At 30.7% G+C, this 17455-nt stretch overlaps 3 protein-coding genes across 6 annotated transcripts; 1 reads left to right on the plus strand and 2 right to left on the minus strand.

Moving 5' to 3' along the window:
* The first annotated feature begins 3305 nt into the window (after window positions 1–3305).
* LOC107920443 (uncharacterized) lies at window positions 3306–6406 on the plus strand. Its single transcript, XM_016850173.2, has 2 exons — window positions 3306–3834; window positions 5915–6406. Exons 1-2 carry the CDS (start codon window positions 3598–3600, stop codon window positions 6152–6154), a joined length of 477 nt encoding a protein of 158 aa, XP_016705662.2. The 5' UTR covers window positions 3306–3597; the 3' UTR covers window positions 6155–6406.
* A 30-nt stretch (window positions 6407–6436) lies between these two features.
* On the minus strand, window positions 6437–7109 carry LOC107920446 (late embryogenesis abundant protein 6). The gene is made up of 2 exons (XM_016850175.2): window positions 6934–7109; window positions 6437–6841 (listed from the first exon to the last, which is right to left on the minus strand). Exons 1-2 carry the CDS (start codon window positions 7021–7023, stop codon window positions 6584–6586), a joined length of 348 nt encoding a protein of 115 aa, XP_016705664.1. The 5' UTR covers window positions 7024–7109; the 3' UTR covers window positions 6437–6583.
* A 2561-nt stretch (window positions 7110–9670) lies between these two features.
* On the minus strand, window positions 9671–11882 carry LOC107918760 (protein LOL1). 4 transcript variants are annotated; one of them, XM_016848344.2, is made up of 6 exons: window positions 11430–11882; window positions 10980–11129; window positions 10474–10587; window positions 10255–10368; window positions 10062–10171; window positions 9671–9972 (listed from the first exon to the last, which is right to left on the minus strand). In XM_016848344.2, the coding sequence occupies exons 2-6, from the start codon at window positions 11038–11040 to the stop codon at window positions 9928–9930; spliced, it is 444 nt and encodes a 147-aa protein (XP_016703833.1). In that variant the 5' UTR covers window positions 11041–11129; window positions 11430–11882; the 3' UTR covers window positions 9671–9927. The 4 variants fall into 4 exon arrangements, with proteins under 4 accessions (XP_016703833.1, XP_016703834.1, XP_016703835.1 ...); XM_016848345.2 differs by having other exon boundaries at window positions 10980–11171; window positions 11430–11724; XM_016848346.2 differs by lacking the exon at window positions 11430–11882 and adding an exon at window positions 11324–11414.
* Between the last annotated feature and the right edge of the window lie 5573 nt (window positions 11883–17455).

The raw sequence follows: 17455 nt of genomic DNA on the forward strand, positions 1-17455 counted from the left end.
TGAATGTTTACTTAGTGAAGTTTAAATTTTATCTCTGGCTGTGCTTAGTACTTATTTAAATGAATGATCTTTATTTCAAGAAAAAGTTTAAAATTTTACTGTTCTGACATGAGTTACAAGTCCGGTAATGCCCCTTACCTATTCCGGCGACGGTTACGGGATAGGGGTGTTACAATTTCACTTATTTTCCACTATTAACATGACTTGAACTTTGGCGGATACACGGATCCAACCAAACAGACCAGAATGGCGACCAACGCCTCATCGGATAGTTCGAAGCAAATAAGTGACGATCAATGTCTTATCGGCTAAGCCGAAGCAAAGTGGCGACCAACGCCTCATCAAATCTATCCGAAGCAATAATGACACACCAAGTGTCTCATCGACTCGAAGTCGAAGTATCCCTGAGCCTTTTCCAATCCTATGGCATGCCAACTATATCCGCTAAGCCCGGCTAATTAATAGGGTATCGAATTACTTCCTCTATTTCAGTCAATTCACATCAATTGCACTTTGACCACATTTTCTCACATATTTCTTAATTCAATCATAATTTATTTCAAATTCACATAATCAAATATTTTCTCTTCATTTCTACTTTCAATTGATCACAATCATTCAAATTCCATTCAATCATATTAATAGTTCAATCTCAATTTCAAATTCATATACATACCAACATTATTCAATTTAAATCATACAATTCAATTTCACATACATGTATTTATTCATCAAATAAATCTAATTCACATTCAACTTAAATATCAATATTTACCTCACATTCAAATTCCATACACATATATTAAAATTAAACATTTAATAAGAAATAACTTGAATTATGATAATACAAACCGATATTTTTCTCGAGCTATTCCTCGATCACTTTTCCTTTCCCTTCGTATTCGACGTCTCGGTTTTCTTGTTTGCTACGAAAATTAGCATAAGTACAATTAATTAATAACACACATATTTTATATAAAATAATAACTTTTCATACAACTTTTACCTAAATCTCAAATTTGTCCTAACCATTTTCATCTTCTTCCTTTTTTACAATTCACATCATTTTCTTATTCAATTTCCATCAAAACTTCAATATAACCTTAAAATTTTCATTATTTTACCATAATTTCAAACTTCTTTCAATTTACCCCATAAACTCAAAACTTATAGCCTAATTTACAATTTAGTTATCTAATCAATTCTAATCAATGATTCTATCAATTTAATCCATAATTTCATCATTTGCTCAACATAAACCCTTTTCAAAAATCTATTAATTTTCAATATTTCCACATAAACTCAAAAGTATTCAACTCTAGGACTTCAAAAACATCAAAATCACAAGAAAAGGGCTTAATTAAACTTACCAATTAAAACTTCAAACATTAAAACCTGAATTTCTCCTTTTTCTTTTCTTTTCTTCTTTCTTTCTTTCTATTTCGTTTGATTCTCTGTAACTATTTCCCTTTTTCTTTTGTTTCTTTATTTTATTTATTCTTTATTTCATTTTATTTACTTAATTAATATTTAATTATAAAATGTCTATATAATAACAAATAAAAATACTATATGTGTATCCATACACACATGTACACATGTAAATATTCATCACCACACATTTGTCATTATCTCAATTATTTGATAAAATATTATAATAATAATAAATAAATAAATAAATAAATATCTTTTACTTAATATATAAGTAAATATATATATATATAACATATATTTGTACTAATAATTTAAATACACATCTATTTATTCTCTATCTTACACATGTCACTAATTTGGTTTAAATACTAATTTAGTCCCTTGTCCCTTCCTCTATTCTATGATTAAGCTTTTATGCTCTACTCAATTTAGTCCTTTCTACTAATTACTTCTAATTAAAAATAAATTCACCTAATTAAAATCTAATTCAACCCATAACTAACTTCGTAAATATTTTTAATAAATATTTGCGGATTTGTTTTCCTAAGACGGAGGCCCTAAATTCACTTTTCCGGTGCCCGTGAAATATGGGTCGTTACATATTCTATTACTTATGAGTATATCTTTCACAATCAAATATTTTGCTTTCAAGATGATGACAAAAGAATATCATAAAGATTATAAATTAATAACTCAATCCCCTTTTTATTCATATGAAATATAATATTTTCCTCATTCACAATCTCAATATGATATCTATTTCAAATAACTTTTAAAAGTAATGCATTAACCATCACAAATTTTGTACTTTTTAGATAGTGATATATTAGCTCTTCTGGAGCTTTCAACTAATTTTATACTATCAAATATTAGGATAATATTTGTTTGTTTTAATACCAAATAAGATAAATATTTTCTATCTGTAATGATAGAATTCATTACTATATTTTCATATCATTCCTCAAAGAATATTATCAGAAACAAAATATTTGAGCTTACGCCACATACGTGGCCAATAATCTTTCATATCACATTGATAACATAAGTTATCTTTACCCTTTGAAAAGTTATCTTGAGAACTTTCATTGTTCTCTTACTTTGTTCCCACTTTTAGTGGTCTATGAATATATCTTTTATTTTCTTTATGTTTACATTTACTTCGGCGAATGCAACAAATCTTGTAGGACGAACTTATAAACATCCCAATAGATTTTTTATTTCATAATCACCATTGCAAACATGCATGAGATTTTAAATCAAAATCTATCTATGCATGTTGTCATGATTAGTCTCCAATTATAATAAACAATAAATAAAACATAATAAAATATACCTGAAGATCTTTAATATCATCGTCATCACTAGAAGATATAAGATAATATGGATAACAATATCAAATCTTTCACCATCCTTAAGAACAAAAAGTAAAATAAGTTAATCAAAATAATGATAACATAAAATAAAAGAAAAATAAAAAATAATAATCATATATAAAACATTAAATAAAAAAAACTTCCTGTAAAAACTTTACATCTTACCGTCAAAGATTTTGAAATTCATGAAGGATAAATTTAATCGTCGATAAAATAAACTATCACTTTGAGCAAGATCGTGCTGATAACGTGTTATAAAATAAAAGTGATGGGAAGAATAAAAAACAAAGAAAATATGAAAGCAACATACAATATACTTTATTGATCAAAAGGGGTGATTACAATGCTTCATCAGAGTCTCTATTTATAGATATAAGAACTATAAAAGAAATAGAGATCTAATTATAATAATTATGAGAATTTAAAGTAGATTAAAATTTTATTTTCATCATGATGCAGATATACTTAATAAAATATTCATAACAAAATTTTTATATTTTCTTTAATTATCCTTACTGATAACTAAATACATAATGATAGTTTGACCTTACGAATTCTTCTGGATGTGTTTATAAATCACGTTTCTGCGCATCGTCTCCTGTGCTGGAGCTTGCTGTCCACTACGAACCGGACCCCTACCTTACCTTTCTCTCTTGCCCTCTTTCCCCTCTTTCCAAACCCTACACATCCAATTTTGATTTCATCCTCTCTCCTTTTTCTTTTTCTTTTTTTTTTAATCTCGATTTGCTCCGCTGAGCTCATCTAATCGGTGATCAATTGATCTTTAATTATGCGATTCTTTAGAAGAATAGCGGGGCTGCTGGGCCTTGCCAGAGACGATGGCCAGGAAGTGAAAGACCAAGAAAATGACCCTCAAAACAATTCCCAAACACCCAACAACCCTCCAGTTTTCCAAGAAACTGGGCTTCCTAGAAGGGGCTTTAGCGTCCCTGTTCAGGTCGCTGCCGCTCGTCCCCATCCTGGTCCTCTCCTCCTCCCCTGCACTTCCTCTGACGGCGGCGTCCAGGTCCTTCTCAATTTCTCTCTTTCCCTTTAAGTTTTTTAACGAATTTTGTGATATGGGTTCTTCATGTATCGTTGATTGTTATAATGTTAAATGTAGTTACTTTTTGTTATGAGATGACTTCTAGGTAATAAAATTAGAAAGCATTAAGGTGATTTTATGCTTAAGATATTAATTATTGCTTGTCCTATTTAGCGTGGTTAAAAAAGGAACGCAATGTTCAAAGTAATTATTAGTAGTTTGGGATTAAGACCAGATAGAACAAATCACTGAACATAGAGAGAGAGAAAGTATCTTTGAGTTGTGTAATTTGGTTCTAAATAGCTTGAGGCTAGCTGGCATTTGAAGATTTACTATAACCTTTTCCCTTGGTATGTTGGATATACAGAATATTTGATGTCATTGACTACAGGAACTATGTGCTAGAGGGCATTTTTCAGGCAACATTATCTTCTTCCCGTATGAACACATATGATAATGTGCTGAAATTGAATGCAAAGTGGGCTACAAAAATGTTTTATTGCTGCTGTTTCCTTTCTGATCATGTACGCTACCACAGTTAGATTCCCAATCTTGGATTTAGTTGCAAACCTAGATCACATTGTAGTTAAATCGTGCAATCCCCCTTTCTTCTAAGGGTCTGTTCTGGATTTCATTTATGTCGCTGACTTCTGCTTCTATTGTTAAAATTGTCCACTGCTGATATTGCATGTGTCTTATGGTTATCAAGCTACCTTATAATTTTCTATTTTAAATTTTTATCCATTTCTGGTGTTATGTTGATATTGTTCTTGTTTGAAGCTATTTCCAAATGAAGATTCCAGAATTTTGTTAACGGTTTTTTTTTGTGACTTTTTAACTTGGTAGAATCCATTAGTCAAGTATAATGGAAGGATAATGGATTCTCTTTTTTGTTTGCATTCCGTTGAGTGTATGATGTGTTATCTGAATTCTGCCGCATGCATTTCCAATCAACGTTGATGTAGTTTAGTGTCAATGAAATTAATTGACCTGTATGATTGCTGTTGAAGTTAATGAACTTATGGAGTTGAGTGTTAACTGTGTATATAAAGCAGGCAATAAGATCCAGATTTAAAGGATAGGCCTAAGATCCAGATATAGTTGATGGTTTGATGCTCATTGCAGGAAGATGCATTCTAGTTCATGTTATATTTAAGTTTAATTATCGTAATGCATGTAATACATTCCTCCTCTTTGACTTGCATTTTTACTATCAATCCTTTTCATCTTTTTTATTTTCTTTAAATTTATGTTCTTTCCCTTATTTTTTAACAGTGGATTATTCTTTCCCTTTTCTCTTTGAACTTGGGATTGACTTTCATTTCTTCCCCTCAGATTCCTGTGAATCCTGTTACAATTGACCAACTAAATAAATGGGAATGCTTCCTCCAATCTTACTGAAAACTTGTGTGTTGTCTTGCTTTTTGAAGAACTTACGTATCAATTTGTACCAAGATCTTCTGTGTTTGGGGATGAAGGCTGATCTCCACAGGTGTTTTTAATCCTATTGAGTAGATATGGTGCCATGTATCGGCATGTCTTTAACAGTGCAAGCACATACCAACTAATTTGTTCTCTCTGTCTCTATTGTCTTCTTAAGACGACAGAGGCTCCTCTATTTTGATGAAAGCTAGATGTGTCATAAGCAGTACTTGAGAGAAAACTAACATTACTACCTTGGAAGACTTGAGCGATTGTCTGTTTGACCCATGATTTGCTTAATATGACAATAATAGAGGTGTTGTGTATTTATACACGCTGACATGTAAATTGAGTTGCTAAGATCAATCATATCTGAAGTAAACAGATAGTTCGTATCCAGTTTCAGCAAGGAATAAAAGGAGTAATGTATGCTGTGTTAGGCCCAAAAGAATGAATCTAGTTTAGGCAGGCATGCCCATGCTCGTTTGTTTTCTGAAGTGAACATGTTAAGCGTATCCCTTATTGTGAGCTGAGAGGTTAATATGTGACAAGTTTAAGCACCCCCTCCTTTTTGCCCTCTACATTCTACACTATATACATTATGTTATTCATGAAGCCTGTATTGATTTTTTGGATGCAGGGTCTGAAATGGTATGCAAAGCGTCTTAGGATAGATGAAGCTGGAGACGTAGCGGATGAGTTCTTGGATGAAGTTTTGCCACAAACATCAGGGTCAGCTAATGCAGAAAATGAGAAGGCATTCCCCAAGTTCCAAGTGAAGTATAATACGAGAGTAGCCAATGTGAAGACCCAAGTCATGTCACATGATGGTAAAATCCAGCAGTGTGTAGAGTACCAAGGAAGATTACAATGGATATGATTGTTGGTTTGTTTTTCTTTGTGAAGTCTTGCATCAAATGCGTGCGTAGTACCAATCAACTTCTTTTGATTATATTTTTTTCCCTTTGGTTCTTAACTTCTGTACTAATGGTAATAAGCTTCATTTCACTGTATCAGTATCATGTACGTAAAGTGGTTTCTAAAGAGGATATTGGCTAGAAACACTAGATGAAGGCATTTTGTATAAGTGGTTTGTTGAATGATCTAATATATATATATTCTCATTTAATTACTTTATTGAGACTATTATAGGAAAAAAAAAGAAAAGAAAAGATGGATGAGTGGTTGAATTACTATTTCAGTGAACATTGTTATTACAGATAAACGTCATAAGAGGAACTGCAAATGGAACAAGAGGCTAAAACACAGATAGTGTTGCCATGGCCATGAGTGGTCAACCTTATTAATACTAGTGATGGCCGTGAGTTGGGGGATGCGCTGTATGATGATAGGGAGGAGCGGTGGTTTCATCCCTTTCAAGTGTTGGGTCATGATCCAGGTCATAGCCATAGCCATGGAGATATTGGGGTTGTTTAGCCCTCATTTTCTCCTGTATGTGCTTGACCTTATCCTGATGCAACTCCATCTTTGCTCGAGCTTCCTTGGCTTTTTTACGCTCATGAGCCAACTCCTTCTCTTCTTCTGTAGAAGCCGGTGCTTTCTCCAACTGCACTCCAATTAATTAAATACCATAAAACACACGACCTTCATTCTTTATTTCTTTTATGGTGAAAAATAAGGAAAGAGGAAGCTGCGTACCTTTTCTTCAAGTTGAGCTTTGCCGATGTTGACATGCTCCTTGGCGCTACTGGCCATGTTGCTAATCTTCTCCTTCATTGTGTGCATCATTTTTCTCGATCAAACTTAGCCGTAAACGGTAACGATTGAAATCTGATGCACTTTCCTTCGGTTTTTCTCCTTTAATATAGTAATCATCACGAAATTATAACCAGCAGCCATCTTTATGAACAAAAACGTTCAAGTTGCCACGTTGAAGTTTTAGCCACGCGTCCTGCATGCAGTGCCGTGGAGTTTTGCCACGTTGGACCTATTGAGCCAGCTACCTATCTATATATTTCGAGCGAGTTGTTGATAAAAATAAAACTTAATATATAAGATAAACATCAACCTAGAGAGAGCAGTCAGAGTATAGTTGAAAGAATCCAGGATAATTTCGAGCAGTTGGGCTGATAATTTAGCATCACGAGTATTTAATCTTTATGGGGAAAAGTAACAAGGAATCTCGTAACAACACGGTCGGAACCTGTTTTGGTAATAAACCAGGCAAAATAACTTTTTTAGCTGTTAAATTTAAAAAAAAAATTAGTCTTTCATTTAATTTTTTTTAGTTTTAAATTTACATTTTTGTTAAATTATCTTAAAATAAATAAAAAAATTAATATCTTTTAAATTAAGTGATATTGCATAGACATGGATTAGTATGTGGATGATACATTAATATTTAATTAATTTTTTCAAATTTAAAAATTCAAAAAAATTTATAAAAATTATTTTTAAAAATTAAAATCATTAAAATTAGTAAATAAATTATAAAATTATAATTTTTTAATATCATTTAATTTTTTTAAAAATAATTAAATACTTATGTGTCATCTACATGACAATCTACATGTATTTCACGTCAACAAAGTTAACTAACATTAACTTTTTCATCTATTTTGAGTTGATTTGACAAAAGAATGTAAATTTAAAAGTTAAAAGAAGGAAAAAAAAAAGAAAAGAAAAAAAAGAAAAAAAAAGCTAAAATAAGTTTTTTGTAAAGTTTGAAGGTTATGTCAATTAATTTTAATTTTCACTTCAATGCAAATTTTGCATTTTGGTTGTTACTAATTATATTGGTGTGTTTTCGTCTATACCGATGCATATTAATTCATATTGATTAATATAAAACTAATTATTAAAAATATTTTTATCTCATTGTTATTATCTTTTATAATTAATTTTAAAAATAAAATATAATCTATTGAACATAATAAATAATTTTAAAATTAATAAGTTCATATAAATATGTTAATGTACGTATTTGAGCATATATATATTTTATTATTTAAAATTTTGATTGAGTTGGTATAATTAAGGATGTTAAAAATCAAACTGATTGATGAATCTGATTCACTTCAAATGGAATAAATTTATTTTTGAAAAGTGGATGCGGGACAGGATAAAGTAGATATTTTTTTTTAATAGTGGGTATGGAGTGATTATGATAATTACTTAACTCTCTCCTCCTAGTACTATATAAAATTATCATTTTACCCTTATATATATAACTATTAAAAGGGTAAAAGTGTAATAATGTGTTGTAGAAAGAACTCATATATTTTATGTAGCAAAAATTAAAGATAAGTAGCAAAAATTAAATTAAAATAGAGCGGATAGCGATGGATACATCTAACATCTATGGAAATGGTAGTGGCTTTCAATATGATATATTTGTAATGGAGTAGGATGAATGGTTAAGTAGAGCATGCCAAGTATGGAGTGGTGGTGGATTTAGTAACATCCTCCCTTGCCCTGCTCAATTGTTATCCCTAAGTGTCACCCTCAACTAGATCCTAACTCAGCTGTGATTGAGAGTATTTTTATCTTTTTACATATAATTTAAAAAAATACTTTCAAATGATGAGATTTAAAACGAAGAGCTTAAAATCTTCATTACTTCAACTTTATCATTTCAATAGAAGTCACATTTGGCTTTTATATTAAATTTTTTTTATAGATTTGTTACATAATAATTTTTTTCTCACATTGTGGGTATGCCATAATTTAGTATATATTAAGTACTTAACTAAGTCGGTATTACGAGTCAACTGGAACCAACTTAGTTGAATAATAATGAAAATCCTTTTACTTTATAAAATAAATTACATTATTTTAAGGTTATTATTGTTATTTTATATCTTTTATATAGAGAAATAAAAAAAATATGCATACATAATAATATTTGAACCATAACCTTTATAAAATTTAATATTTATACTTTCCATCAATGAAGGTCTCATTATTTATACCAATTTTTTATAAATATATTTTTTTACGTAATTCAATTTTTCATGTCCCATAATTTAAATTATAATATATATTAAAAATATTTAAAATATAAATAAAGTTAAACCGTACATCAAAACACATAATACCAAAAAAAACTAAACATTTACCAGTATAGCAGAAACTACCTTAGAACATAATCTTATGTTGAACAAAAAAATTATACCTTGCCATAGATTAGTAGGTGCCATAAAAATTTTAAAGCTACAATCCCTTTAATTCCAATACAATTTTTTTTAAAAAAATAACTTAAATTTTAAACGAAAATTCTATATGGTCCCCAAAATTCAATGTATCTGATAAAACCTGAATGACATTGAAAGAACGTTTAGAGCATTGACAATTAAGTCGGAAAAAAGGAAAAAAAAGTACTAGAGATAAACTTCAATGCCGTGTATTTAATGCCACTCATACATAGCACAGTAAATGAAAATGAAGTTTATCTTATCATATGATAAATGATTGTTCAACTCTAAAAACAACTCTAAAAACAAAAAACAAAAAGTCAAACTGCTTATTCAGTAATTGGCCACGCAAGCAAAAAAGGAAAAGAAAGAACAACTCTATACAATGCAAGGATTTGATTTCCTCTATGTTGCTGAGGGGTGCAATAGAAGAGGATATTTGTAATATGCAAAACCAAAGTTGTAAACTAGAATTTTAATCTCAACTGTGAAGTTAAATTTAGGTGTTGTTGAACTTCTGTTCTGCTGCACCACTTGCTGATCCCTGCATCATTCAATGAAACAAATTTCAAACAGACGCAAGATGAACAAACTGTGTAATCCCTTTGTATGGTTGTTAAACAGTTAACTGACCCCAACTGATGTGACAAAATTGCAAACTGCACATTTTACAGATCTTGCTCCATACTGGTACATTAGTAGCATCCTGCAGTTCCCACAATTTACATGTGCCACCTGATTTGCTGTAAAAACTGGAAGCTTAATCGACCAGGTTTACGAACCCACATTGTTGAATTTAGGGAACATCATAACTTGTTAGGCATACCTTCCAAGGCCAAATTGACAGTGTGACAGCATGAACATTGAACACTTGTGGCTCCACGAATGTACATCAATAAGGTATGGCAGCCTCCACAAACTAACTGGGCCATTTCTGTTCCTGTAATTTCTAACTTTCGATTAACATTTTTTCGTTTGACAGATATAAGAATAACTTAAAACAGAAGAAAGATTCAGGGTATGAAGTGAATAGCAGATGATGTACCAGGAGGTGGCACAGCTGTTATTGCATTGCAAACAGCACAACACACAGAGGTTGCTCCAGCTGGATACATTAATAGATTTCGGCATCCAGAACATACAAGCTGGCTTTGAGCCCCTGCTCACATAGATTTGGCTACAATATCAGTTGATAATGGATAAAGAAACATAGTAACTTTTTGTTGATTTAGAAAGATAGGTTCATATTATGATGAGACCAAGCCTGTCGGAAAGCAAACTAGTGTTTGAAAACTAAACTTGAACCATTCATTTATACCCTAATGCACTATTCATATCCTGGCAACATGCACATCAGAAAAGGGAAAGCAGCAACCTATTCTTCCATAGTTCAGATATCAATAAATCTATTTAGATTTGCTATTCCTATGGCTTTAGCTGTTGCAGCTAATCAAAGTTTCTTAAGAAGGTCATTCTTTCATCACAGCAACTAAACAATAATAGAATTCACATTGTTTCAAGATAAATCTGTTGCAGGGAAGAACAAGATACCATTCGCAGGAGGAGTATATGACCCTGAAGGTGTTGGATATGGAGCAAGAGGAACTGGCATTGTAAAATCAGGCAGAGGGTAAACTCTCTTTTGGAGGATCCTAATAGTTCACTGCCTTCAAAACAGATAGCACCAATCCTTCTCCCATTCTTACCATGTCCAGAAAAAGTAAGAAACAAGAAATTTAGTAACTGCAAAAACTCAGAAAGTGGAATCAGAATGGACTATAATGAAGATTATAACAGTTAACAATGAAACAGAAAGGGAAATGATGAGAAAGGAGTGTATGTATAACAACAAAATACTTGGTTCCCAATTTGGAAACTTTCTTAGAGAACCATACAAGATGATGATAAAATGGATGTATGCAAACAAAAATAGAAAGCTTGAGAGCACTTGATAACCAAAGAAATTTATTTGAAGCCTTACGAAGTGAGGCAAACACATACCTAATCAATTTGCATATGAAATGGAGAGAGAGAGAGAGAGAGAGAGAGAGAGAAAGAGAGAGAGAGAGAGAAGATTAAGTTTAGAATGGACAAAGATAAGAGAAAGTAGAAGTTGTTAAAATACGTTTCCTTTTTCAACTATTTTCCTTATCGGTTCATCTTAGGGGGTAATTGTCAACTGAATCCTTTCAGTTTCTCCTTATCAACAGATTAAAGAAAAGAAACTGACTTAGTGACTTTCTCTCCTTTTGGTGAAATTAAGAAATTGGTGTCAAAGGAGATTTCTATTCTTTGCTTTAACAGTTCGGATCGGTGAAAATTACTTTTCTTTTGGTCCTGAAAAATTTGGTGAGAAAATTATCTCAGGGTTATCGCATGCCATCGACTTTATAGAAAGTTAAAAGTTATATTTACATATCATCCACTAAATGATATAGTGATTGATAGAATGTTAATAAATACTCAGCCAACTGAATGACTGAATATAAGGCAATGAAAACTATCTTTCACTTTCACCTTTGCTTACTCATTTAATCCCATAAAAGATTTAACTTGCATCGTAACTGGTGATGGGTAAACTTCCTTTTCTATTGGTGGTACATCAAGATCAAGTTTGGGGCAGAAAGCCAGAAACTCTGAACCCCACACCCCAAACCCCCCTCTCTCTCAATGTAGCTTTGCTTTTTAGTGTAAAACATAGCATGCGCGTGAGTGTTGCACTCAGCCACACGCCCCTTTCTCATGGGAAAATAGCAAGTTAATGAAGAACCATTTCCATTTGTCAAAATGATCATTCTTGGGCTCTTCTTTTATAATTATTTGCAGAACCATAACTTTTTATTTTATTTTTGCTGGTGGTCCTGTTTCCCCTTGCATTATTATAGTTGAGCTTTGGGGGAGTGAATGTGACTGAACCTTGTGACTTTGTTGTGTGTATCTGCTATTATTTTCATTTTCAGCTACATGTAATTAATACTGGCTGGTTTTAGGGCCAATGAAAAGCTTAATTCCCGTCTCTCTCTGTTTGCTTCAATATAGTTAGATATCCTAAGTTAAATCACTATCATAACACCTAAATGAAAAAAAAAGGGAGAAAAGAAGAAAAAGATGGCCAAGTCATGTCCCTTTCATCACACAACATTTTAGTTGTGTATTGAAATAGAAAGTTCATTATTCTTTAGCAAATCAGGACTAACTTTTTTTTTTTTTTTTGTTCTTGTAGACTAAACTGATTTGTAGGAATGAAGAGCAGCAAATGCATGAACAAAGAACAACCTGTGTATTGAGAAATAAAAAAGAAGTGAAAAGTGGAAAATGATATTGGACTATACAAATAAGAAAAAATGAAAAGAGAGGGAAAGACAAAAGACTTTATTGTCTGAACAAGAGTTGTCCATGAAAGTATGGGCAAGAGTTCTTACAAGAACTGGAAGTCTCTCTCCAGAGAACCATAACAGGTCCATAGATAAGCATGCTAAGACACAAGGGGACCGCTCTGTTGTACTTTTCTTGACTTTTCTCTGCATTTAAATTGGATATTCTAACCATCAATAATTTAAGTTTTGAAACAAGCCAATAAAGGTTTAATCGAGTTTAGTACGAATAGCGGTAAGATTAAGTTTAATTCAAAATTCATGACTCAATACTTAACTCTAGTGTATTTGAATAATAATTTTTAAACTTGAGTTTCACTTAAATTATAATTGAGTTATTCCAACTCAAATTTAATACTTAAAAACCTATTAGCAGCAGGAGAAATACAAAGTTAAAAGGAAAATTAGTAACAAGAAGAGTAAACTATAATTGGTATCACACCCATCCACCCCTTATTAATGGTGGTGTTGAGGATTGATCTATATAAACAATGAGATAGTAAAAGTAAAGAAGAACAAATACAAATATTTATATGAAAAAACTCATTTAAAAAGAATAAAAAAAATTACGGGCAAAGAAGGCTTCACTTAATAAGAAAATAAACGAAGAGTACAAGATGATAAAATAACCTAAATGGGCAAAAACCAAAACTTGAATACAAAGCTCTCTCAAAAATACTTCCAAAACTCTTCATCAAATTTTACATTAGAGATATTCTGTCAACCTCTAAACAATGTTACAAAGACCCTTTTAAATAGATTAATACTAAAGTCCTAATATGATTAAAATATTCTTAGACTAATCAAGTTGAATATACATCACCATGTTGTGACGTGGCATATTGCCTCGTTGGGACGTCGTTCGTTGCGATGTTGTGTTCTTCCTCGTTGTGACATCGATTCTACTTCTTCTCTGATTTATCAAAAAATGCGAGGCAAACCCCACATATGACAAGTAGAGATGCATATGACTTAGTGATTTAGCAAAATAGTTCACCTACTTCAAGATATGATTTTGGAGATTTGGTTTTGAGGGTAAAAGTGAATGTCTAATTTTTGAGAGGAAGTAGTGTGGTAAATAGACGCAAATTGAAGGGATAGCAAGTGACTTTAGTTCTCTTTGCTTCAAATATTTTCTCAATCATTCTAAAAAAAATTCACAATTCAAATTTAAGTTTTCTTTAAAATATAAGATCCATGCTTTGAACTTAAAGGATTTTTAATTTTATTTCACCTTTTAATAAAAAATTCTAACTTCAACCAACGTGAAACAAAATAAGATTTAAGTTTTAAATCTATATGTATAATAGATAAAATAATAATTTAATAATTAAAAATATATTATAAGTAAAATGTTTATTAAACGCAAGCTATTCAAATCTAGTATTAAGATATTTGAACTTGTGAGTTTGGAAATTTAAGCTGGACTTGAGCTCGACTCATTATTGATCAAATCAAATTCGATGTTTATTAATTAAAATTATTTTAAAGATATTATCTTACTTTGTTTTTTAAATTATCAATGCTATTCAATGTTTGCTTTATTAATAGTTGAAGACTTGAGTATAATCATAATTAATCAAAGGATTAACGAGGAGTGATTCGATGACTAATCCTTTCTTTGTGAAGATTAAAAGTTTTGTTTAAATGAGGAGATTGTTAGTGTTAGTTTTGTCTTTCAACTACTACGTTAGTTGTAACTTGGAGCATAGCTGAAAATTGGATAAAACTTGTCTTATTTGAATATGCATATTTTTTATCCAAAATTTTATGGGCTTTAGTTTGGGTTGAATCACATTTGAGATTTGAATTTGATAATTTTTTTTATATTAAGGCCTGAAATTTTTTTGTCTAAGTTAGGTTCTGAACTTGACAATTATTCTCACATTGGGGTTTGAAATTTTTTTTTCTAAATTAGGTCTTGAACTTGGCAAATGTTTTCACATTGGGACTTCAATTTTTTTTATCCAAGTTAGTCCTTAAAAACCCTAAAGTTCAGGCCTAAATGTGAAAACAATTGCTATAGGTCCCAATATGGGAACATTTGTCATGTTCAAGGCCTAATTTGGACAAAAAAATGGTTTAAGCCCTAATATGGGAAAAGTTGCCAAGTCCAGGTCCTAATATGGAAACAATTGTCAAGTTTATGACCTAACTTAAACAAAAAAAAAAGTTCAAACCCCAATATAAAAAAATTATAAAGTTCAAACCTCAAATAATGATTTAACCCTTTTAATTTTGTAGACTTTGGTGAATGCTTATGGCTTGTTGTGATGCTATGATTGCTAATATCAATTCAAACAATGATCAAAATCAAATTCTTTTAATGCAATCCAAATTTATTTATTTAAAAGATTAGACCATGGTGAGTGATTAATATCTCAACCATTATAAAAATAATTGAATATGGATGTCTACGTGAGAATGAGATTTAATTAATTGTAACTTATCAAGCTATATGACTTGTATATATGCACAACTTATATTAAGTAAGAATATACAGAGGGAGCACTTCATTTGTTGATTAAGGAACAATCAATTTGAGTGCAAAAGTTGTAAAGTAAGCTTAAGTGAGTCACTTAGTTTGCATCTAAGCTTCCGAAGGGAAAGTCTTTCAAGAGAGTGAACATGTTTAGAGTATACGAGCGAGGGTGTTACTATTGAAAAATCAAGTTCAAAAAACAACAAAATGTAGATTTAAGGGAAAATTATAGTTTTAATTTTTTCTAAAAACAAGAACTCGATTGTGCTATATAAAATAATAAACACTTTATTAAAATCGTATCTTTATGATTCATTTAGGATGAATACTTCGACTAAGTAGTCTTCTCTACCATCTTCAAGTTCATGCCTGCCGAGTGTCAGACTCATTTCAAATCAAAAAGATTTTTACAAAATTACCAGTGGAGCAATTTGTAATTTCACTAAACTTCTTGAGTCAAGTTGTAAATAACAAAAATATCTTTAAAAAATTTTTGAAATAATTTCTTTAGAGAATTTTCTCTCTACAATTTTTCTTAAATTCAAGTGTATGAGAATAATGACTCGTGTTCTTTTTATATAGAGAGAGTTTATATTAAATATCTCATATTTAATTTAATTTAATATTTCATATTAATAGTAAATTAATAAAATACTATATAGATAAATATTAAATTAAATTCAATATTTTATATTAATATTAAATTAATAAAATATTATCTAGATAAATATTAAATTAAATTCAATATATCATATTAGTACCTAAATAAATATTAAGCTAAATTTAATATTAAATTCATTAAAAAAATATTACCTTTGTAAAAGTTAATTTGAAATCAAGTTACTTGGTGAAGTCCCACTAGGAGACTAATTTTTCCATTGCAATCACCGGCGTGACTCCCCCAGCATCTCGAACTTCGTTGATTTGCCCGAATGGGATTGACTAGTTCGATTTTGGCCAGTGACGACCCAAGCAATCCGGTCCAGCCATTAGTTAGATTGTTGACCCAATTTCATACACAGGACCCGGTTCAACCAGTTTTTGGGTTGCAGTCTTGAGTTTTTATTCTCAGTTTTAATTTTCAATTTCAGGTCCAATTTTCAAGTTCAATTACCCATTGGACCAATTGTTTAACTTGAAAATTAATTTTCAAAAATATCATATTTATTTTAATTAATTTAATTTTATTTGATCAAAATTAACTTTCTAAAAAATCACTGAGATTTTTCAAATTATTTTTTCAAGAAAATTCTTTAATTAAATTCTTTAGTTGAACTAATTCTCACGACCATCTAATTTAATTCCATAGCGAATAAATCAACCTCAATTAAATTATTTCCAAAGTTAGAGAATTTTTTCTAATTCAAATGCAGTCCGGTCAAGCTTTTGTTGAGCTAGTGGATGGACCAATCGGACATATATAATTATGTTTGATTAATTGCAACTATATTCAGAAGCATTGTTCTAATAATTCGCAATTTACTTAATCATGGAGTTAGTCTAAAAGAAGTACCATGATTGAAAACTCCTTATTGTATACTCTATACGAAAGCAATTTATCCATAACTATTTTGTTTAATGACATTACCATGTGTGTGTTAACCTCATATAATATCCTTAATTCCTTTGAGTTAAATCCGTTCACTTAATACAATCTCGTTTTATCTTATTGTCACCATTGCGTCTTCTTAATGATTAATATGATCACTGTCAACTAATACCTGTGATAAATTACTCATTCAAGAACAAGCAACCCATGACCATATTCCATATTTACCAATCCACACAATGGCATTAAGAGGATATCATTAACTCTTTAATAGAGTTATGAGTTCTATTGTTACTAGTAAAGTTATGTCATACACAAGTCATGTACTCAACATACCGACTATCGGTTCAATCATTTTTAGAGCATAAACATCACTTATATCAAAGCAAATGAGTCACATATGCATGATCAGCGACTAACTCAGGATTTATGTAAGTTACACTATGAACGTCACAAGTGGAATCAAAATTAATTCAAATTTGATCCAGTTTAACGTATCATCCTTCTAATGAGTAGTACATTTATGTCTCTATCCGTGAAGTCAACTGCTTTGGTATCTAAGACTAGTCATCTCTATAATTGGAATTTTAGAGGACATAATAATCCTTTCGAGTATTTGAAT

Source organism: Gossypium hirsutum, chromosome A08 (assembly GCF_007990345.1).
Source record: "Gossypium hirsutum isolate 1008001.06 chromosome A08, Gossypium_hirsutum_v2.1, whole genome shotgun sequence".
Taxonomy (NCBI): Eukaryota; Viridiplantae; Streptophyta; class Magnoliopsida; order Malvales; family Malvaceae; genus Gossypium; species Gossypium hirsutum.

What these genes read in the sequence shown, in the direction of transcription:
- LOC107920446 (XM_016850175.2), bottom strand. Translation starts at nt 7,023, where the DNA reads ATGATGCACACAATGAAGGAGAAGATTAGCAACATGGCCAGTAGCGCC. An exon ending in AAGCTCAACTTGAAGAAAAG is followed by an intron (nt 6,842 to 6,933) that starts GTACGCAGCTTC and finishes ATTGGAGTGCAG; the next exon opens with TTGGAGAAAGCACCGGCTTC.
- LOC107918760 (XM_016848344.2), bottom strand. Translation starts at nt 11,040, where the DNA reads ATGCCAGTTCCTCTTGCTCCATATCCAACACCTTCAGGGTCATATACT. An exon ending in AACAGCTGTGCCACCTCCTG is followed by an intron (nt 10,369 to 10,473) that starts GTACATCATCTG and finishes TAGAAATTACAG; the next exon opens with GAACAGAAATGGCCCAGTTA. An exon ending in ATTTTGTCACATCAGTTGGG is followed by an intron (nt 9,973 to 10,061) that starts GTCAGTTAACTG and finishes TGAATGATGCAG; the next exon opens with GGATCAGCAAGTGGTGCAGC.
- LOC107920443 (XM_016850173.2), top strand. Translation starts at nt 3,598, where the DNA reads ATGCGATTCTTTAGAAGAATAGCGGGGCTGCTGGGCCTTGCCAGAGAC. An exon ending in CCTCTGACGGCGGCGTCCAG is followed by an intron (nt 3,835 to 5,914) that starts GTCCTTCTCAAT and finishes TTTTGGATGCAG; the next exon opens with GGTCTGAAATGGTATGCAAA.